Source organism: Pagrus major, chromosome 20 (assembly GCF_040436345.1).
Source record: "Pagrus major chromosome 20, Pma_NU_1.0".
Lineage (NCBI taxonomy): Eukaryota > Metazoa > Chordata > Actinopteri > Spariformes > Sparidae > Pagrus > Pagrus major.
The window spans coordinates 12515132-12538679 of record NC_133234.1 but is presented as its reverse complement, the minus strand read 5'-3'; the positions used below and the strand labels follow the sequence as shown (position 1 = coordinate 12538679).

General features: G+C 40.4%; 1 protein-coding gene across 1 annotated transcript; it reads left to right on the top strand.

Annotated features, from left to right (window-relative positions):
* The first annotated feature begins 514 nt into the window (after positions 1 to 514).
* Positions 515 to 22576, top strand: wdr90 (WD repeat domain 90). The gene is made up of 43 exons (XM_073489752.1): positions 515 to 734; positions 862 to 953; positions 1338 to 1514; positions 1907 to 2045; positions 2200 to 2370; positions 2883 to 3009; positions 3582 to 3628; positions 3914 to 4026; positions 4202 to 4438; positions 4615 to 4677; positions 4787 to 4855; positions 4980 to 5090; positions 5307 to 5452; positions 5579 to 5636; positions 5896 to 6014; positions 6341 to 6502; positions 6617 to 6747; positions 6878 to 6994; positions 7509 to 7744; positions 8400 to 8536; positions 8747 to 8877; positions 9071 to 9201; positions 9414 to 9575; positions 10084 to 10212; positions 10804 to 10937; positions 11042 to 11082; positions 11187 to 11312; positions 11989 to 12153; positions 12254 to 12336; positions 12428 to 12530; positions 12647 to 12768; positions 15153 to 15309; positions 15836 to 16026; positions 16121 to 16289; positions 16515 to 16638; positions 17030 to 17201; positions 18866 to 18988; positions 19287 to 19455; positions 19768 to 19898; positions 20351 to 20494; positions 21444 to 21560; positions 21677 to 21761; positions 21890 to 22576. The coding sequence occupies exons 1-43, from the start codon at positions 722 to 724 to the stop codon at positions 22045 to 22047; spliced, it is 5532 nt and encodes a 1843-aa protein (XP_073345853.1). The 5' UTR covers positions 515 to 721; the 3' UTR covers positions 22048 to 22576.
* The last annotated feature ends 972 nt before the right edge of the window (positions 22577 to 23548 follow it).

The following is a 23548-nucleotide window of genomic DNA, read 5'->3' as shown; positions in this document are numbered from 1 at the left end:
TTTTTTAAGATTATGTGGTTTGTTGTGAATATGTAAATTGTGAATAAGTAATTGTTACTATGTATGATATAAAATTGTGAATAAGTGAAAGGATATTTGTTTATATTGTCATTTTCTAAGAAATAAGTGTGTGGGGTGATCTCCTCCTGTAAGAGATTGGCATCATTAACAGTAGGGTGGTAAACAAAAATGGCACATTCAACAGGACGTGAAAAGGTTGAAGTTAATCTACACCACACCCATATGCAGTGTCTTCTTACAACATACTTTGTGTGGTAATTTATAGCCTTTTTGATTCCCAAAAGCTTCAGTTTCTCTTTTAGTACTCCTTTTGTTCTATGAACTTCATTACCCAGAAGCGCCATGGAAAGCAACGCACCGACGTCATGAGCGTCGCGCTGTCGTTGGCAACGGCGGAGGCTGGAGCGGGAAGGACATAACTGCAACTGTGAGCGCTTGGCGTCATAGCAGGAATAAAGTGTTACTTACTTTGAATCCAGGAGAACTGGAGGAGCCCTCGCATCTCATGATGATGTGAAACAAAAGGTTTTATTGCGTTGACCGCTGGGAAACGGAGAAAGAGCTTTCCTGCTCATTTAGCTGCGTGTTTGCTAGCTAACATCTCTAAATGTACACTAGGTTAGCTGCAGGAGTTTAAACAAGTTGCAACAAGACTCAGACATCAACAGGTGGATCTTTCCATTTGCGACATTCGCTAGCAATGGCCTCCAAAGGTAATATGAACATCAAGTTTTTAATTGAAGTTGCTTTACATACATTAAAGTATACAGCAACAGAGACTGGGATATCAGCCATGACTCGAAACAACAGCTGTCAATGAAGCTTGTTTTGACTTTGCAGGTTGGCAGCATCCTTACGTCAACATATTCAAACACTTCCGAGTTGAAGACTGGAAAAGGTCGGCAAAAGAGGGAGATGTGTCAACATACACGGTAAATTATCTGCATACTATAACTGTCATATGTCAACTTATATCTGAACCCCCAACTATATTTTTCAATATTAAACACCTCTGTAGGCTTAAAAGGGTTGTCCTAGGGCTTTGCTTGAATTTCTTGTCAGCTACAAGTAGGCCAAACCAAAACCTCTATAAAAGAAAACAAATACTCAAAACAGTACCTCAAGATAATCTTTTTATCTGCTCTCCATCTTTAGTTTTATTATGTCCTACAGTTAAAAAGCTGCTGTCTTAGTCCTCCTTGCCAATGTACAAGCCTACACAGGATGACCTATTTTGGGTGGATTATCACCTTTAACTATAAGTATTCAAACTAAAGTTAGTTTGTTTCATGTCCACCTTCCATGATACCCCCCAGAACAAGACACTGAGGTGTTCAGTGTTCCAGATCAGGGGTCCTGTTCCTGCCAACAGCTACATCCTGATGCCCAAAAACTGCAACCGGTCTCTGGGGCTGACAGGACGCTACTTCTGCCTTCTCTTCAGGCCCACCCCTGGCAAATACTTTGTGGTCCACCTGGATGTTTCTGCAGAGGTAATGATCTGATTTTGTGCACTGATCTGAGGCGTGTGTATGTGTGATGAAATCAAGAATATTGATACATCTATGTTGTGTATTTTTGTTCTAACATTCATAACTGGCAATTATTTCAGCTTTCTTTGCAATTCTTTGACATTTTGAAACGTGCCTTTTTTAATCTGTTGGCATTTAAATCCAACTGAAATTCTGAAAGTACTCTACACGGTCTCACTTTAAATATCATCCAACTGTGTGGGAGGAAAACACAAGTTGCACCTTTTGGGTTTTATTAATTTATGTAATTATGTAGGTAATTGATTTGACTCATATTCAATAATTCTTTGCCTGTTGCACGTGAAGATAGAATTAAATGGCCAATTCCTTCTCTCTGTGTGTTTGATGTGAAGGAGGGCCAGGTGGTCCGTATCTCCTTTTCCAACATGTTTAAAGAGTTCAAGGCCACAGCTACCTGGCTTCAGTTTCCTTTCCTGTGCGGAGCTGCAAAGGATTCGGTCTATGAAAGCACGGCCAAATCCGCAAGACATGGTAAATTTCATGCACACGCATGAAGCAATGCTTTCGTATACATGAGCCATTGTTCACATGCATGTCTTTCTTGTTCACTGTATTTTGTACATAATGTAAATAATTGTGCATGTCTTGCTACAGTACTCGCAGTATCTATGTTTTTGTGGTCCAGGTTTGGTGGGTCCTGCTCCCACTTCAGTGCGTTGGACCTGTCTTATGCTGGATCTGCAGTATACACTCTCTGTCTACCTCAACCGCTGCTACAGTCATGTGAAGAGCATCAAGCTTTGTGCCAACATGGCAGTGAAAAACATGTTTACCAGTGACCTGCTGCTCGATCCAGGTGAGATTTAGTTGTAAATGTAATTTCTCTTTGAAACTATAGCTGCTTATTTTTACTTTTTTATGATAATGACATAGATAGACAGTACATATTATCTATATTTACACTTCCTGTCTATATGAGAATACTGCTGTTGGTTTTCCACTAGTTTGAGATGATGTTATGTGGAGAATAAGAGAAATGTTATAGTGTTATAGTGATCTTTTATTAAAGGGCACTTAAAGAAGAAAAAAATGAAGCTTTGTTATTGTAGCATTAAAGTGCCCTATCAATCTCAAACCCCCTGCTTATTCAAACCTCTCATTTCAAAGACCAGACATCTCATTTGGTAGAATGCACTGAATACTGAGAATATCTTGAGCGCTCTGAAAATCCTCTAGTAGCAAAAAATGTTCTCTACATACCTATCGTTCTGTGTCAAGTTCGATCCGATTTCTGAATAGACTACATACCTCTTAATTCGAGCATGACATTTTTCTTCACTCTTCTACCGCTCTTTTCTCTTTCAACAGGAGTTTCCTTCAGTGAAGCCAAACTGATGGGTCTGTCCTCTTCTCAGGGAACAGGTCCGATGCCCAGAGACATGTCATTCCCTGTGCCCAAGGGAGCCTCCTGGCATGACCTTTATGATTACATCAGGTATGGTGTCTTCTCCTGGGAACAGCATGTGCGTCAATTGAATTGTGCTTAAAGCTAAATACAATTTAAACTGCTTTTTCTCGTTTGTGGGGCCACAATGTTTGGTAGTTGTTAGCTTTGTTTTTATCCCGATTTCGGTGACAAGTGAAAATGCAGATGACTTGATGTCACAGCGTGATTGATGGCTGCATCAGTGCAGCTTCAATAGAGATTCAACAGCCTAAAATATTTGTAAATGTGAGCTTTGTATGTTAAGTGCCCAAGTCAACCGCTTACCAAAGCTGGCTAGTTTGTGCCAACAGTATCATCTATTATAACGGAAGAAATCCATGTGGAAGGCCACTCTCAGAAATTCAATAAAATCACCATGTAGCTATAGAATAGTATCTTAAAGAAGGCCTTTTCCTTTTGATATTTCAGAATCACTACTGGCAGTTGTAGGTTACTTTCAGATTTTTTTCACTGAACACCACTTGTAAAAAATAAGAACTGCAGTCTATATTATAACTGATTTAAGAAAACCACAGTCACACTGCACTGCAATGTAATCTCTCATCTTCTCCTCTCAACAGGTTTCCCTCAGAGGGAACAAAATTGCCCTTTGACTCAATTCAAAAAGGTAATCCCAAGGCTGAGGCTAGTTAATCATAAAATATCACACTACTCATCATTCAGCCCTTACATGCTGTTCTGTTGGATCTGACTGTTTTTAGATTTTCCTGATAACTTTGTCAAGATGTATATGTAAGAATTATGAAAAAAAAAATATTTTTATTACGTATTCATCAAAGTAAAATATAGTCATTGGAGCTTTTAAAAAAAAAAAATCACTATTACGGAAAAAGTCGTGGGATGCTGCTGTTCTGACAAACACACGTTTATCCAATAACCCTCTCTTTTTCAGGTTGTGTCTCCAACCAAAGAAACCCTATTCGAGAGGAGCCTTGCTCCGTCAACCTCAGCAAACCGGTTCAGGACCGTGTGTCCCTCATCCAGCAGATCACCACTCCAAAATCAGTAAGACTGATAACATTTAGTACTTTTAAATCAAGTCTCTGTGATTCCAGTTAGCTTGAATTTTGTCTGTGAAAATAAGGCATATGTTTGAGTGTGAGCCTTTGTCACCAAATATATATTTTTAGAAGGCTGCTATTTTTTAAGATCCATCCATTTTCTCCTTCTGTCTTCTCAGCTCACGAGGAATCAAAGCCTCTTGGTGACCAAGATACCTGACCTGGGTGTAGTGTCAACTCACCTGAAGGCTGACTGGCTCAGCCATAATGATGACCAGTATCAGCAGGAGTCTGCAAGCTCCAGTTCACACCAGCTCACATTCAGGCCACCATGTGATTCTGATGACAGGGGAGTTCATGTTCACGTGCATCCTGAGGATGGCTTCAGCAAACATGGGGAGGAAAGTGAAGAAGAGGTGAAGCTTCACTCTGACTAGACTGTATATTCATTCCAAAATTAAAAGCATAAAAAACCCATTATAAACAGCATTAATTTATCTTTTTGCCATTATGTTCAACACAATGCATGACTCTGTTGTGTCTTTTGTGCAGTTCAGCATTTGAAACACTGTTGATCTTGTTATATTCTCAGCTTGTCTGCACTCCTGTTCCACATCCTGGCCATCTATCCTCGTCCAAAGGAACCAGGAAGCAGGTAAGAGTGAGGACAGCAGAGGGTGAAATGAACAAGCTGCAGAGGCATCATTTGTTTAACAGCTCATTACAAATCTCTGTCTTTATTTTTTTTCTGCTCTCCTTGTTAGAAGCTGCTTCCAGACCCAATTCTCAGGCTCAATCGAATCATCGGCTTTGGAGGAGCCACTACTAAATATGTATGCTTATTTGGAGTAAAGCCCTTATCAGACTGGCCTCTGTCATACATTTTGAGTTTGGTGGTCACAAAATGCATTACATCAGAGAAAGAAAGACCAACTGTTGTACATTATTACACTATAGGTCCTGTGGACCAAATCTGGTGATGCAGTGGTGTACCCGTGTCACGCAATTATCGTCTCTATGAAGATTTCCTCTAACCAGCAGAGGTTCTTCATTGGCCACACTGATAAGGTAAATGAGCTTTGATGTAATGTGCATCCTCCGCAGCTAAATCCCTGCCAGTGTGTAGGATGGCACAGCTGGTGGTGGCACCATCCTAAATATAACACTTTGGTGATTCAGTCAATTCCTGGTCTTGTTGTATTCAGTAAAGAGATATAATTTTTGTTGGCATTACAGGAATTGGATTTTTGCATCATCCTCATCCATCATGTGTTTACTCTGTAGGTATCTGCACTGGCTTTTAATGGCAACACAACATTACTGGCCTCAGCTCAAACTGGCAACCACAGCGTAGTTCGAGTGTGGAACTACCACAAAGGAAACTGTCTGGCCATGTTTAGGACTCATGCTCATTCATTATCCTGTCTCAGGTAACCATCCGCATATGCACATGTACTCATCTATACGCACTTATCTTACATGAGGTCAAAGCGTATGTTGAACACCGTTTGTTTACACTAGTTCTAAGTATTCTGTGTTCTCTTTCCATTTTGAAGCTTCTCATATGGCAGTGGTATTCTCTGTGGAGTTGGTAAAGACAGCCACTGCAAAACAGTAAGCGCCACAAATGCAAATTTTCCCACATAAAAATTCAAAGGCTTCATTTTTAATTTGTGTAAAGGCAATTAGCACTGGCTGTGCTCAGACTCTGTAGAGAGAGCCACAGGTATCATTAGATCCAGATTAAAAAATGCTAAGCAACACTTAATATCATTACTTTGTCTGATTATTTAAACTAAAATGCTTTAAACTGCTCCACTTATTAGTCTTTCACTCAGCTGTCTGTTTGTTATCCTCATTCAACCTTACATAGATGGTGGTGGTGTGGAACACTCTGAACGTTAGTAAAGGTGGAGAGGTGACCATCTTAGCCAAAGCACACACAGATGTGGACATCCACACCATGAAGGTTGCCTTCTTTGATGATACGAGGTACCTCCCTTGTGTGTTTTTTGGCTGTTTATTTGATTATTTTGTTAGCCAACAGTGCATGTTTGCATATTTGTAAACATTTTTATGCATATGTCAGTCCATCTGTTGACCCGAGAAAAGTAAATGTTGATGAAATTGGCACATCTGCTCTTTTTTATCGAATTATACAAATGTAGTTGAGATATTATGTTTTTCCAGTGAAAATTAAAATTGTAATGCAAAAATGATAAATCGTGAATCATATGGCAGTCATAATATCTGTCAAAATAATCGTAACAGTTAAATAGTTTGAACTGTGAGACAAATTTTGGGTGTGCTGGTTTAAGGATGGTGTCATGTGGCCGGGATAATGTTCGCCTGTGGCGAGTGCGGAATGGGACTCTGCGGTCCTGTCCAGTCAACCTGGGCGAATACCACTCAATGGACTTCACCGATGTTGCCTTTGAAGAGGGAAACTTTTCTAACCAGAGTCTTGATGATCGAACACTGTGAGTGGGAAAACGTTTACGTAACATTGGAAGACATATGAATCTAATCCAAATCTACTGAAAAGGTTCTTATAAATAGCTCGATATTTTCCCTCTGTGACTGGCCCCCCACAGATTTGCCAGCAGTCGGAGTGGGCATATTTTTGAGATCGACTACAGCAGAGTTGTTATCAGAAATGTCAGGAGACTGTTGCCTGCACAGCAGCAGCATGCGGATCGTAGGGAGAAATGGACTTTTAAGACAGGTGTGTTTGAAATCAATAATTTTAAGTGTTTTATATTATGTTTTTATATATTTTCGGGTAGAGGGAAAAAAAAAAACTTTGTAAAGAGCCTGTGATGACATCAGAGTGTTCTTGTATGTCTGTGTCCCAGGTCCAGGCATTGCCATCAACAGCATCAGTGTGTCCTCATCATTCTGTTGCACGGGCTCTGAAGATGGCTTCCTGCGGCTTTGGCCCCTCGATTTTTCTGCCGTCTTCCTGGAGGCTGGTAGGCAGAGGGGGGCTGCGGCATAACATTTACCCACATCAAACTAACAGCAGTTCCCACTCCACAGGAGCTCAGTTCAGTTCATGTATGTTTGTAATTTTCTAGTCTGCAGGTGGAAATATTTATTAGGTTGACTAATAATTGCCAATAAACCAAATTTAAAAGCAGACAGTTTTGCATTATTCATCGTGTATCACAATTAATTGATCACAATCTTCAACAACTCCTGAATTTTTAGCAGTACCAAAACTTTAACATCAATTCAGTTGTCTGTCGACTCTGCAGAAGGCAGAAATGTTGAATGAATCTTAAAACATAGAAAGCTGTAAACTTAATTTTTAAACAATAACCAAACATTAAACAAACTTGTCACCATGATTGCATTATTTGTATTTTGGTGATCATTTAATTTGTGTATTAACGTTCCTATCCATGATTATAAGATGTATAGGTGCACTCTCACATCGTTACACACAACAAACGAATAATACTGACATGTGTCATTATGTTCCAGAGCATGAGGGACCTGTGAGTGTGGTGTCAGTCTCATCAGACAGCCTTCAGGTCTTGGCAGGCACCTCCACTGGAAACCTGGGTTTCCTTGATGTGAGCAGCCGCGGTTACAACACGCTGATGAGGTCACATACAGACACTGTACTCGGCTTCAGTGTGGACGGCATCCGTCGGCATCTCACCACAGCCTCTGCCGATGGCACAGTGCGCATTTGGAATGTGGATTCCTTGCATCAGGTCCATCAACACCACAATTAGATTTTTTCAGTAACTATTATTACTAATAATGCCAATTCTTCTGAAAGCCTTGAGGAAATAATTTAAGCGTTGTCATCATAACCTCGGCCAAGGAGGTTACTTTTTTGGTTAGGTTTGTTTGTTTTTTGTTCCTCTTATCAGAAAGATGATGGAACAACTATGGGCCGATTTTCATGAAAATATATAGTAGTTGTGCTTGCACATTTGCATATTAAGAAGAGTGGATTATTGTCATTGTTAGAGACACTGTGTTGCAATTTTGCTCAAATCTATGGCCATGCAAGGCTGTTTTTGTTCCCTGTCAGACTGTTAGTCAAGTTTAATAGTTGTTAAGTTTGTCTTTGTTGCTGTATGATTAAGTGTTCAGCCCCTCATTCTCAGTTTCTTCAAAGTAAGAAATGATCAAACGCTACCAGAGGCTTTTACAGTCAACTATAAAACATTCTGAAGACATGGTTAATACTACCACAATTCCCTAGGGGCAAACTAAACCATAAAGCAAATGATGTGGATTAATCAACAAGTTACTGCTGTGTGAATTTTTCTTTAAACTAAAGAAATTGACATTATCTCTGTTACTATTGGTTAATGTACCATTTCACTGAATGTCTGTTGTTGTGTCTCCTGTGACTAGTTGTATGATTTTGTGTCGGAGGAAGGACCCTGCTCCGTGGCCTTCCATCCCAGTGAGCAGGTCTTCTCTTGTGGTTTCAGCTCTGGCATCATCAGAGTCTTTGACATCTCCAGTGCCAGACTGCTCGCTGAACATAGGTGTGTTCAAACCAACACTAACTGCACTTTCAAATGAAAATGGGAATTTTTTTGTCTGGTTTGATGTACCAAACCTCGTATGCCTTTGGTTTGTCAGTCGTGTGCATTTTAGGAAGCTTTGTGTCTTCCAAGAGAGAGTAATGACTGCTTTTATGTTTTTGTTTCTCTGTATGTGTGCATGTATTTACGTGTACATTTTATTTATTATAGGCAGCACAGAGGTGAAGTGGTAGGTCTTGCCTTCTCTCCAGATGGGGAGTTCATGTACAGCGCCGACTCCCAGGGGTCTCTGGCACTTTACAATGCCTCTGAGGAAGACCACAATGTGATCAGAGTTGTGTGTATGTATACACAAACATACCTCAAGTTAATTTCAATACATCAGTAGTTGCACTTCACTGAAATGTGAACTTAAATTGACAAAATCATATTGTAAAACATTCATACAAGAACAGTATCGATATAGTGAAATAGTGAATTACACAATAGCATACCGGGTGCCGTTGATTGATTCATTCTACCCTGACTGGCTAGGTAATGCGGTGGCCCAAGGCACTGAGCGTGCTCCAGATGCCCTCGCAGTGAGCAGTGACAGCCGCTGTCTGGCTTTCGTTGGTCCCTCAGAGTACATTGTCACCATCGCTGACTCGCAGTCTCTAGATGAGGTATCTCTTGCACAATGTTTCCTTTCAACCCCATGCCATTTCTGGCCTTGTTCAGGAGATTTCATTACAGAATTATGGTGACTACATACCATACAGCAAATGTTCCCAAGATTGACCAAAATGTTTGTACTATTCCCATACCGACCAGCTAATATAGTCTTCTTATCACCTGTTCTTAAGTGTCCTCATTGACCCATTCTGTCTCTGTCTAGTTGCTCCATGTAGATGTGAGCATTTTGGACGTGGAGAGCCCCCGCCTTGATTCTGCACTGAAGGTCTGCTTCTCTCCGGCCACCACTGAACACTTGCTCGTGGCCACAACTGCCAACAAGATCCTCTGGGTCAGCACCAAGACAGGCCGTCTGCTCCGAGAGGTAACACTACCAAACATGAACACATTAGCTGACCATGTTAAGTACTAAGAAGTCTATCAATTGGCTGCTCAGAGGGTCCAAAATGAAGCATTTTACTTGAGACATTAATAGGGTCTGTCAGCACTTAGTAGCCAAGTCTGTATCCTGCCTGTTCTGTTGCTGTCATTATGCACTGTCACAATTGAGTAATTAAACAGTCTACACGATAATAGTGATCTCAAAGTGTAGGAACCAGGATTGCGAATGAATATACTTTCTATATTAGTGACAGTAAGTTTGGCACAGGTTTTTGAAAATAATTAGAAGATGGACTTTGGGTTAAGATAATAGCATTACCTAACACGAAGCTGCAAGGATAATGATAACAAGAAACAAAGAGGAGAGTAACAGCAGTAAGAGTTTTTATAACCGCATTTTGTTTCTACACAACCGTTGTATAAATGTAACCGTGATTCATTTTCCAACTATACGTGTTTTTTTTCTGACTGGACTTCTCTCTTCCTGACAGGTGTCTAAGGTGCACAAACACCAGTGCTCGTCCCTGGCTGTGAGTGAGGACAGTCGATTCCTGCTGACAGCAGGACACAGTGCTGTGAAAGTGTGGGATTATAACATGCAGCTCGATATTAACTCACAGGTAGAATTAATATCTTTTAGAGTGAAAATACTACTGGAATCTAAACTTTAGAAAGTCCCTGCTGCTGCTTCATGTATTTTACAAGGTTAAGTCATCTAGTTGTTAATTTGACTGAATGCAATGACAGGTAAGGCATAAAAATGTATCATTTAGGCATCATGTAATAAACTAATAAACATCAACATTAATGATTAATCTGCAGATTATTTTCTCTATTACTTGTTTGGTATATAAGGCATTCGAAAAATAAAAGTACAAGTTGAATTCAAATGTATTGTTCAGTCTGACTTGCAGTCTAAAACCCAGTTTAGTTACTCAGATATTAATTACTATCATGGAAACCAAAGGATTGAACATGGATTACTCAATAATCAAAAACTGTTTTCAATTAATTGTCTGTCAAGCAGTTCATGACTTTATCGACTAATCATCTAATAAAATTGTGGGAGCAGTAAAAACTGTATAAATCAGTGGTAAAACTGTGCATTCATCATGATCATAGGAAGTATGTTGTTTTTATTTAATTTAGCAGTAGGAGTATTATCAGTTTATCCATCAGTAGTAACTTAAACATGTGTTTCTCTGTACCAGATGTTCATAGGCCACAGTCAGCCCATTCGCCAGGTGAGCTTCACCCCTGACCAACTGGGCGTGGTCTCAGTGGGAGATGCTATATTCCTTTGGGACTTCCTGGCCCATCCTGTTGACTCTTTGTCTGACAGCTGGTAAGCATCCCTGTTGCATGTTTGAATCTTGTCATTAATGTTAATGTGTTACATTTTGTAAGTTTTATTGGTAAATATTTGGTATGATCTGTCTTTACTCACAGCTCACCTCTCAGATTAAGCTACATTTCAGCTCCTAAATCAGGTAACTTCATTCAGAGTTCATACTCATACTACAATATCATAAGATGATTCAAATGTTCTTACTCATCCCAAATAAATTGTTGATCTTGTCTTTTCATGTAACAGTTCAACCAGATGCTGAAGTGAGTGGAGTTCAGTTGTCCAGTGGGATGCCTCGACAGACAGCACCCCTACCCTTCTCACCGCCACAACTACTAGATGTCAGCACCCTTGACCAAGTTGACCAAGGCGGTAAGTTCTCTTTTTCACTTTTAAGTTACCACCACATCCTTATCTATATATGATTAGCTGTCAAAACTGAACATCTCTATGCACACACATTTGTAGCTGATGTCTTGCTCATATCTGACCAACTGCAAGTTGCATGAGAAAAAAAGGATGTTTTAACATATATCTGCACTGACTTAGCAATAAGGAAAGAGGGAAAATATAACTTAGCAATAACTTGCTTTTAACACTGCATAGTATGTGTACCTAGTGTATGTTTAGATATATAAAATGACTGGTTGTTTAATTATAGTTGCTTTTGTCAGCTATTACTGGCCAAGAGGCTTAATAAGCATCCATTGATTGTGACGTTTATGTGGTCATGCCAGTAGAAACTGAATTGACTTCTTGACAGCTATGGTCAGCACAGTAGTTTACCATATATTCAAGCACAGTTGCTTCTGAATGAACTTATTCAGATCTGGGTATATATTGACCAGGAACAAGCTAGAAACAATGATATTTTAGCACTCAGACTGATTCAGATCACTGCCTTGAATAACAAATAACCTGTTTATTTTGTTGTTAGCTAGTAACATACCTGTAACACATGTTTTCTACCAAGAATCTGTTTATTGCTAATAACCCTCAGTGGTGTTCAACCCTCAGTTATAATGTCTCTCCTGTTTCCCTCCTGCAGCTTTGGGCTCCTTGTCTATGAATGATGACACTCCGACTATCTCGACCATTCAGGTAGCAGCCAATGGTTTAGGTCCTTCCTCTGAACCCAGACCTGCAGTCTCCTTCCTTAAAGTCACAGAGCTGGACAATACGTCTCCTCTGAATACCAGTCACATGGACGCTGGCAAGTACCCCAATAGATAGTTTGACATTATAAGTAAACTAACTATCATCTTTATGGTAGAACTGATCCTTTTCTATTTTTTACGCCATGTTGTCATTAGTTGAGCTGAAAGCAAAGAAGCCAGTACGTCCTGATTGTTACAGGCACTTCATCCCACGTTTCAAGACCTCTGCCAGTGATCAGGTAAAGAGCACTTTGTACTGTGTAATGATTGTGTAATGACTGAGTGTATTAGTTTGTTTGATGCCCAGTCTTAATGTTTTCTGTGATCCAGGCTGCCGTGGCTCCCCAGCCAGGAGAAGAGGGCATAAAGCTGAAAGCAGTGATTGGCTACAATGGCAATGGGCGTTGCAACATGGTGTGGAGCCCTGACCAAGGTTATGATAATATACTGAAAGGGAAAGTAACAACTGTGTAGAAATATTGTTTAGGAACCAATCCATATTAAATAAAACAACACAAAAAAATAATCAGCAATTGATATCTTTTGCAGGTTTGTTTGCGTACTCGTGTGGCTGTGTGGTGGTGGTGGAGTACCTCCATATGGGAAGTCAGAGACACCTACAGGGCCACAGCGAGGAGATCTCTTGTCTTGCAGTCACAAATGATGCACAGGTACTTTTCAGAGTTCTCAACCTCACAGTTATATAACAGTGATGTAAAACACAGTGACATTAGCTCTTTTTCATGACTGCCCCAATGGCCCAAAAACTGTGCAGTCAGGTGATTTGGGTCCTCGTAACTTGGTTTTGAGCTTTGTAGATATATTTTTAAATAGTGTGCATGCAGCTGGTGTTGCTATGGCTAACAGAAAACCAAACTGTTTAGCCAAACTACTGCTCTGAGTTGTCTGGGAAAAACAACTTGACCCAGTGTGCCCTCAGACAGCACATACTGTGTGTGTGGTTCTATTTGGGGAAAAAGACTTACCGTGAGATTTTCAGTGATAGGCCATCCGTTAATCCGTTGACAACTAAAAAATAATTCACCCTTAGAGTTCGCATTTTGTTACAGCAGCAAAAGTCTTGTTTTGTCTAACCAAATGTCTAAAACTCGAAGATATACAGTTTACTATTACAGATGACAAAAAGAATGGGGGAAAGCCTCACCATTTGGGAAGCTGGAGTCTGAGACTGTATAGCATTTTTAGTCAAAATATGCAGAATATTTTTCTGTCAGTCGACAATTGATTGATTGTTGAATTGTTTCAGCTCTAGACATAACATACTTAGCCAGCGACAGACAATTTCAAAATCTTAAATGACTGTCCTTGCAGATAGTATCAGCTACTTGCTAATCAACCTTAATTCTGTAAAGAAACTGTAACTGTTGTGTGGTAAATGTACTATTGAAAGCTAGCCAAAGACTTTCCTTAAAGAGAAACACTATGTATCTTTTTTTTGTTTGAGAAGTTAAAAAAAGGGGGACAGTGTGTTTTTCAAAAGTCCATCAGAGTGGTGACTCTTTAGGGAAATGATCTAGAATGAAAATGATCTCTTTTACACAAGTATGCCACTTTGAAGAACTCTATTAGGCATGAGGAATTATATAGTATATAGTCTAGTTTTATGTTTCTGACATTTATGAACTTATATGCAGTAGATGACTACTCTAAAAAATCAGGTAGGAGATGAGCACATGTGGATTAGCAACATATAATGAGCAAGCAGGATGCTTTCTTGTTCAGTTCTTTACCATACTGACAGGAAACTCTGACCTCGATTGAGCATGTGCAGATCTTTGTGTGTCCGAAGCACCTGTCATCATCATTTTATATCTTCTTTTTTTGTGTGGTGTCCACATTCAAAGAGCACGAAAAACATGAAAAAAGGTCCCCGCACTGTAGCTCTCTTAAACAATTTTTAATTTATTAGCATATCCGCAAGTGACGTTTACTCCTCTTAAGACAATTTCAGAACATCCGTTATTCATATAGTATATATAATATATATTCAGTACCACAGGGAATTATCACAGCACCCTTATATCCGGACTCCATAGGAGAAACTAGAAGGGCCTGTATGATGATGGATGATCATATAGGTACTTTCATACTTGATTGTACTGCTTGGGTGGTCAGTGCTGTGTGAGCTACTTATGTTCCATCAGAGGGTGTCGGCAGTCTTTTTGCAGAAGAAATGATTGGCAACAAGTGACACACTGCTGTGTGACAAATAATTCCATCAATTCAACCATTATCCTCCACTTATCCGGGTCGGGGTCTTGGAGGCAGCAGGCTTAGAAGGGTATTTCAGGACTCCTTTTCCCCAGCAACGCTTTCCAGCTCCTCCTGGGGGATCTTGAGGCATTCCCAGGCCAAATGGGATATATAGTCCCTCTAGCGAGTTCTGGGTCTGCCCCGGGGGTCTCGCTCTTTCGGTCACTACCCACAGCTTGTGGCCATAGGTAAGGGTCGGAACGTAGATAGACTGGTAAATCGAAAAACCCTCTTCACCACGACGGTCTGGAGCAGCACCCACAGTACTGCGGATGCTGCATCAAACCTCCTTTCCATCTCCCACTCCATTTTCCCATCACTCATGAGCAAGATCCCGAGATACTTGAACTCATTTGTTTGGGGCAGGAGCTCTTCCCCCAGCCGGAGGGGGTAATCCACCATTTTCTGGCAGAGAACCATGGCCTCAGGTGCTGACCTTCATCCCGACCGCTTCACACTCGGCTGCAAACCGCCCCAGCTCCTGCTGGAGGTCAAGACCGAAGAAGCCAACGAAACCACGTCATCCGCAAAGAGCAGCGACGCAATTTTGAGGTTCCCGACAAATAATTGTGAAAACCAATTAAAAGAATAATAATGGCAACAGGAAATTCACAAGGCTGCTTTATCCAAGTGTTAAATCAGACTTAACCATCCCATGCAGTCCTGGACTGTTAACAGGCTATTTTCTCACATTAGCTCCTCTCATGTCTCCTGTTAGTCCTATGTTTTGTGGACTCGTAAATAATGAAGGTGCTCTGTGTCTGTGTTTCCTCCTGTCCAGACAGTGGCATCAGCAGCTGGCAGCAGTAACAGCGGTGGAAGCCTCATCTGCATTTGGGACATCCAGAATGGAACTTGTCGTAAAACCATCTCCTACCACAGCGGGGCAGTGCAGAGTCTCGCTTTCTCCAGGGATGATCTCTTCTTTCTCTCTGTCGGTCAGTCAAATTTGAATTGAATTGCGTCCATCATCCATGAGCATCTGACCTGTACGTTTAAAGGGACAGTTCACTCCAGAATCAAAAACACATATTTTCCCTTTCCTTGTTTTTTCTAATGACGTTTGTGTAGTGTAGGTCAATAAAAAGTAGATCTTACATGAAACTGCTGACAACAAGGTCTTTTGATTATCTTGAGTTACTGGGTCATGATTTCTGGAAAGAGACATTGCTGTCAAATTTTTAAAATGTATTTTATTGGCACTTTGAGCACCACAAACCAAGTGCCATCTAGTTCCATTATATACGTGGGAAGGCAGACATCTTTATAGCCAATACCTCCAAAACTGTCTCTCTGCAATTCACACCAAAATAATCCAGATAGCACTACAAGTAAGAGGAAAAATATGTATTTTTGATTTTGGGGTGAACCCTTTCTTTAAACTTGCCGTTTTGAACCACTTGACATAATCGATTAAAATGCAGAAAATGGTACTGACCACTGATTCTTCCCAATGCTCTATAGGAGACTTTTCTGACCCAGGGGTGGCTCTGTGGAGCAGTAAGACCTTCCAGTTGCTGTCCAGTCTGGGTGTGTCAGGACCGATCCATGACGCAGCCTTCAGCCCCTCGGCAGCCAGCCAGCTGGCCTGTGTGGGAAGCCAAGGGGTGTACTTTTGCCTCATCCACACACATGGCTCAGATGTTGACCTCAAGGTTAATGAGCACAGAAAAACACACAAATTAATTTTGAGGTTTTAGTTGTATTTGCTTTGGTACATGAGGATTAAACATTGTGTCACCTTTGTAGGTCCAGAGGGCGAAAGCACCAGCGGAGGTGGGTGATGTGGAGCTGACGGCTCTGTGCTACCACATGGACTCCTTTCTGTTTACCGCCACCAATCGAGGACACGTTTTTGTCTGGGATGTTAACACACAGCGCTGCCTCATGACGTGGGAAGCTGATGAGGGCGAGATCGGTACAAATAGACCATCTGTATATTTTAACAATCTGTTTTGGATAACAGTATATTTTTGCTTACAGAAAAAAAAATCACAATTCTCTTTGTGTTGCTATCTAATTGAGGAGATGATATTTATTTCTCTTGGAAAAGTGCCTAAAATAGTCCTGTAATTTTGAGTCATGTTGCTTTCATGTATTTTGTTCCAAATGCTAATTGGATTGCGGCGCTTTTTTGGTGTAGGAGTGCTGCTGTGTCGAGGGAACCGTCTGTTGACAGGCAGCAACACTCGCTGGTTGCGACTGTGGGAGGTAGAAGCTGTGCGGGGTGTGAAGCCTCAGGAAAAGGTCTGCAATGTGAAAGACAGGTCTGTGGCTTATTCCCTAAGGATTCCTTTACTTTTCTCGAGTCTGTTTACTCAGAGGAACACAGTGGGGCTGGTGTTGTTTTATTTCAGTTGCAATAGAGTTCTGCAAAAGGGCGATTATTTGGACAAAAGGTGTTATTATATCTCCTTCTCCAAAGTGTCCCCTTTACTTATTGCACTTCATGGTTTTGCTCTCCTGCTAGACTTAACTCATATACTGTTTTTTTTCTTAGCAGCAAGCTCTGTCTGATGTGATTTAAAGAGCACAAAAAGTGTCTGTACTGTGTGAAACAGATCAAGAATGAGAATATGGTACCTTCTTATCCTCAAGTGACAATGTCTGCATTACAAATGGGCTCATTGTTCTTGGTCTCCTGTGCCTGTCCTTCAGTGGGACCATGGTGGTGTTGGAACAGGAGATAATGCTGGATGGGACAATGGTCAGTGCAGCATTTGATAGCACAATGGACATGGGAATCGTTGGCACCACAATGGGAACCCTCTGGTACATCAACTGGTCAGACAACAGCAGCACCCGGCTGGTCAGCGGCCACAAGACCAAGGTACCAGTGTCAACTTTAGGCAGCGAATGATAACCAAATGCACATCCTGTGTCTACAGCAGGGGCTGGACCATATTTATAATCAGGAGATAGTTAGTTATTTAGTGTGTTCTGTTAAACATTTTAATTAACAATTTTGAAAAGATGATACACTACTGACTTTGATTATAATCTGGCTTTTCCTTTTGTGCCACTTTTAGGTTCACATTTATGGTTTAAAATTAAACTTCTCAATAACTGTAGATGGATTACTATGAAATTTTATACACACGTTCACGTCCCTCTCTCAGTGAACTATGATAACTATGCTGATTTTCTGACATTTAGCGCCATTGTCAGGTCGTTGTGCCCAAGTCCGTCCTCATAGAACTGCTAGTATGGCTGGTTTGCTCTGTAATACAGATGTTTCTGTAATTATAATGTTCATCACCACACAGAGGTTTGCAAGTCGACATTCTTCAACTCTCTAACTTGCCAATAGACCGTCCTTAGAGGACTTTTACACTAAAATGTTACTATGTACCTCAAACTACCTCTACTATTAAAATACTGCATGTTTATTTTTCTGTTGATATTAATGATGTTGCACATCTGTTTCCCTGAAGGCTAATGTTTTGTTTTTTTTCTAAAAGTGTAATAATTTCTACATTGATGGGGGAAGTCTTCATTTTAAATATCTGCAGTGACAATTTGTATTAATGGCCTTTCAATCGCACAAAGGCCTTTCCCAGCGAAGAGGAATATTTTATAATAAATGCAGTTTGTGGCTGTTCAGGATGGAGTGTTAGAACCAGAAAATGAAATTAAAGAAACAGCAGGGAAGCAATTAACCGTTACTGGCTGAATTTTAATGAAGTGATGTCAAGGCCACAAACACAATTAATAACAGTTTGATTACACATTTTTACCTTTACGTCAGCAAGATGAAATAATTCCAAGTCTTGGATGCCTGAATACATTTGATGCTAGATAAACGCTGGCTGTCACCACTTAATTAATTTCTTTATCAAACACAATGCCTGTCTCAAATCAAAGTGCGTTTTTGCCATTCGGGCTGGTGGACCATGGAAAGCCTCAAAGTGAGGGATAAATTATTGTAAATCATTATTATCAACATGTTATGATGTTGTATTTTCCTACTTTTGACATTATATTACTTGTACTTATACTTTTGACAATGATTCTCATTGACTAATACATATTATTTTTTTCTCTTTTAATGTATTCAACTGATTGTCCCTCATTTTATGACCGTATATGAAATCTTTTATAAACTCTACCCATGAATTAGTTGTAATATAAGTATAGTTTTTGTGTCAGATTTGTTTTAAGTGTCCAGAGTTACTTGTAGTCATATAGATATATAGATGAATGAGTGGATATAGATCATTAAAAATTTTCCTCATTTGAGTTGATTGAAAATTCATTAAGCCATCAAAGATGTTTTGGTTATTCCACATTTCTACCAAGACACCTGTTCCTGACGTTAATACATTAATTGAGGCAAGAGGTAAAGCTTGGCATGAGCGAGGATCGTTTTACAAATATCAATATGGTGATTTCAGGATTGACAGGTGACTGTGTGTGTTGAGGCAAGAGAAACCTGTTGTTGTCTACTCTCAAGCACAGGAAGTTTATTTCCTGCATGCACCCTCTGCTGTCCAGGTGAATGATGTGGCGTTCAGCTCTGACGAGGGTCATTTTGCGACCTGCAGCGAGGATGGCAGCTTGAGGGTGTGGTCGGCCCCCAGCAACGAACTGGTGGTGCAGTTCCAGGTGCTCAACCAGGTGAGCCGATACACTTGAGAAAGGGGTCAGCTCCAGTATAAGCAGAAGGAACTCAAAGCTTTATCTAATAGACACCTCGACGGAGAATGTTCGACTTCAGGGAATTTTAAAAATAAGAAATATCAAATCATCAGCAATCTTAGATGGATCACATTTCCATTGTGAACATGACTACAAGAGTGTGTTTCCTGTACTTTTTGTAGGTAGGTGGGAGGTAGCAAGTGTCGTAAATAGGTACAATAACAGTCACTGTGCGCCATAACACCACTCTCCCTATTCCTGTTTTTCTCTATAATAGGCCTGTGGCTGTGTATGCTGGAGCCCTTCTTCCAGGAAGGACAGTACATGTGTGGCTGCAGGATACAGTGATGGGACCCTGAGGATTTTCCGCCTTGCCTCCTCAGAGATGGAGATTAAGCTGCATCCCCATCACGTGGCTGTCACTGCCATCCAGTACTCTGCTAACGGTGAGCAATACAATGATTGTATAACTTGCTTTGCAGGAAGAACTTTATAATGAGCCACTTTGCCTTAGTCTTTCCTGTTTCCTCCACCTGTTTGATCCAGTAGGTTACAAATATAATGGTCAAAAACAAATAGAACAATGTTTAAATGTTCAAAGAACGGGTCAAAGTGGGGTTAAGTAGTCAAGAGGAAAATTTCCCTTTGAATGAGAACACCCATGATGAAGCCCATGTGCTGGCAGCTGTTTTTTGTCACATTAAAGCTGCTACGTTTCATCCAGTTTGGCTCTGTGACTGTTTTTGGCCCCCCTGCAGGTCATGTGATCCTTTCAGGGGGGAAGAATGGTCTGGTAGCTGTCAGCAGCCCGGTGAATGGAGCGACTATCCGTGTCATCAGGGACCACAAAGGAGTGCCGATTACCACCATCCAGAGTGTGAATGAACAGGTCAGCTCACTGAATCAGACCAAGGAGTGAAGCTTTAACAGAGATTAACACGGCAGCACAACAGAAAACAGTGAGGGAGGTCAGAATGGCCCCTGAAAAGCAAAGTTTACAGTGATCGGCAACAGAATTTTCCGCTTCACTCAAGTGCACTTCATTTGTGCGACACCTTATCATCATAGAATGTTAGTTGGGGAAATGAAGTAGCACTTGGCTTCTCCGTTACAGTGCTGTTGACAGCTTCTCTGCCTTCCCTTCATACAAAGAGTGACTTGGCATTTCCTTTCATCAGCCCTCCTCAGCTACAGAACACAAGGTTATAGATCTGTCGCGATGCTATTTAAATGCAATGGGGGAAAAATACTGTCTGAAATTCTTCCTTTTGGTTCCTGTGACATTTCATGACATTTTTTCAGCAGTACGTGTCTAAAGTTGTTTTATCTTCTAATCCTCAGTGTCAGAAGTTCGGCCTGGAAGGAAATGAGATGTGGTTGGCTGCCAGTGCTGACAGACGCGTCAGTGTGTGGGCTGCCGATTGGTTGAAGGACAAGTGTGATCTGCTAGACTGGCTGACATTTCCTGCTCCGGCCTATTTTGGGGTACAATATGCTAATGACTAGAAATGTTGTTCCATATGTTTAGTGCTGCTTTATATATTTTTGTTTTTATGCATCGTGGATACTCAGTCTCCCTTTTGTTAAGTATAGACATATTGGAATACTTTATTAAAGTTTAACATGTAGCTATAACGCTTTGTTTTTAACCTCAAATCCTTTAGTCATATAATACTCAGGAATTTCTCTGTTAAATCACACGCTTGTACTAATTTCATAGGAATAGAACCTTTAAAGGTCACCTGTTTGACTTCTAGTAGCACTATGGAAACTGTGTGGTTCACAGTTTTGTTTGTATCATGCATGTAATACACACTCTTGCTGATCAATCTGCGCAATTCCATTGATCAGAAATTGGTGTCAGTAATGTAGAAATAAGGTAGCACTGTGCCCACAAAGAAAATGAAGGTGACGACAGGTACAGTCACATTACCCTCTCAGTGATTTAGGCCCTCACGCAACCTTGGAAAAGGACGTGATGTCATGTTTCTGGTAGGGGTCGTGAATAAACATTGATCAGAGCAATGGCAGACTCTAAACAGTGTGTGAGACCGACAATAAAGTTTGAAGTTTGGTGGTGTCTGAACTGCGAGTCTGCCAGAGCCTGCTGGAGTTGCAGCAAAACAGGAAAATGCCTGACGGGAATGTGTGTAATCTTAAACATGGATGTAAACAACACAGGATTTAAAGGAGGGAAATGCATTCAATGTGACCATTAGACCTCAACACAAAAATAGGACTTTTGTCTGCTCACAAAAAAATACTCCATAGGCCACGTTTGAATTAGATTTAGGCCCCTGATAATGGTGTATGCTAGTAAATTTGAGTTTGTTTTGAGGTGACTGGCTACACCTTTGGTACTTAATACGTTTGCATATTAAGATCAGTCTATGTTTGAGCATAAAACAATTTTGGATTTTCTTTTGTGCTATAGGATGACAGCCCACCTCCCAGCCTGGCTGCCTTCTGCCCTGCAGACCCCAGCCTGATAGTCTACTCTGGCTACGGAGTAGAGAAAGAACTGTCCTTCTACAGCCTGGCTAAAAAACAGGTACCACAGCTCCCCCTGCTCTCACCACTGTGTTGTGGTTTTTCTGCCGTCAGAGCATCCACAAATGCGTGTGCAATCTCATACAATATGTTTGTTCGTTTGTTTTTTTACTACAGATAATAAAAAAGATTGCCCTGCCCAACTGGGCCACATGCTTTAGCCTCTCCTGTAGGAGTCAACTCATAGCAGTGGGATCAAAAGGTAAACCCAGATCTTGTTTTTAATGATACGGCTTATATGTTTCCAGGAGGTAAATAAGATCTAAACATTGCGTACGTTTGGAGCTTGTTCGTACTTAATTTCTCATTATATTTTTAATCTCTTATCAGAGCGAGTTTTGAAGTTGATCAAGTCAACCAGCGGCAGGTTCCAGGACTTCACGCAGCACAGTGACTCACTGCAGACCTGTCACTTCTCTCCTTCTGGGAAGCTTCTGTTCTCTGTAGCTTATAATGAGATCCTGCTGTGGGAGGTGCAGGGCCTCTGAGGGCCTCACATCAGGTTTTGAACATTAAACCTTCGAGGTTTATCCACTTTCACAAGTGCCTCGTTTATATTTTTACTTGATGTAATTTATGTAGTTTTTATTTTATGTAATTTTATCATTCCATAGATTTTTTTTATCAGTTAAATATTTCAAAGGAACTATATGCTGTGTGAGATTCTTTCATGTATATAGTTTATAGCCATTTTTATAATGTTAAGAGGATTGTTTTGCGTGTTCAGTCACTTCCGATGTTTGGCCGTTTATTTTAGGGTTTTCTTACTGTGAGTTATATTATGTACAAATACTGATGAGTGACTACCGGTAGCTGTTACGTCTGCTACTTTTTCAGTTGTAGATAGAAGGATTGTTTGTGGGATTAGGTTTTTTTTTTGTTTGTTTGTTTGTTTTTTAAGAAAGCAGCATGTAAATTCATTTTCTGTAATGAACGCACAAATACACATGTACAAATTCTGCTGACTGCTGCAATGACCTTTTGTATTTTTACTTTCCTTCTACCAGCGTGACAGAGGACAGGTGCACAATTCAGAACATTTTGCATGAATCTATTTTTGTTCAAGGATTCTCTGATTAAAACTCCTTTCTGTCACAAGGGCTCCTCAATTTGAACGACAGCCACACTAACTACCAGAACTGGGTCACTCTTCTGTCAGGGGTTTTCATCAGTTGTCACTTCAGAATTCAGATGTTCAAAGACCACCTCCTTCACTGCTCTGTGGAGAGATAAATGACACCTGGTGATGCTAACACAGCTGCTCATAGTTCAGGCACAGTTCCTTTATCACAAAGATATTTTTTTAAAATGCAGTGTGTGCTGCATGAAATAATTAGCACATGACCTGACCTCAAAAAACAGTTGAAATGTCATGTGAATGTGAGGATGAGCATATTTAACTTTAATACAAAACAGTATGGATGTAGAAAACAACATTGCAGTATGATATCATGGCAAAGAGAGGACCATTTTTCACATTATGGGTGTGTGTGTTTTTTTCCACTTGTTTGTGCTGTATAGTACAGATAACTATGTGTAATGGATTTCAATTTTGATCATTTGTTTTCTTAGAGCAGGAGTCTAAGGGTGGATGGGGAAAGTTGGAGATTCAGGCCTTGAAAATTACCCCAGAAATTTTACACAGTAATTTTCTATAATGGTACTTTCATGGTGATTACTGCATCACATCAAATAATACAAAAGTGATACAATTCTCTGAGCATATGTGATCTGTGTGTGTGTGTGTGAGAGAGAGAGAATGTTTGTGTGTGGTGCACTTGGAGGGATCCTCTCTATCTCTATGTCCATGACAGTAAACTTACCTTTTGAAAGAGCTAATTTAAAGAAATATTTAAACAATTAAATAGTGTAAAATTGTAGTTTACGCCACTGAGTTTCTGGATGAAATATTTGTATTTCCTTCACCATGTTTGTAGCTGCTGAACGTTTCACAGGAAACTAAACAGAAGTAAGCGTGGGCAGCAGGGA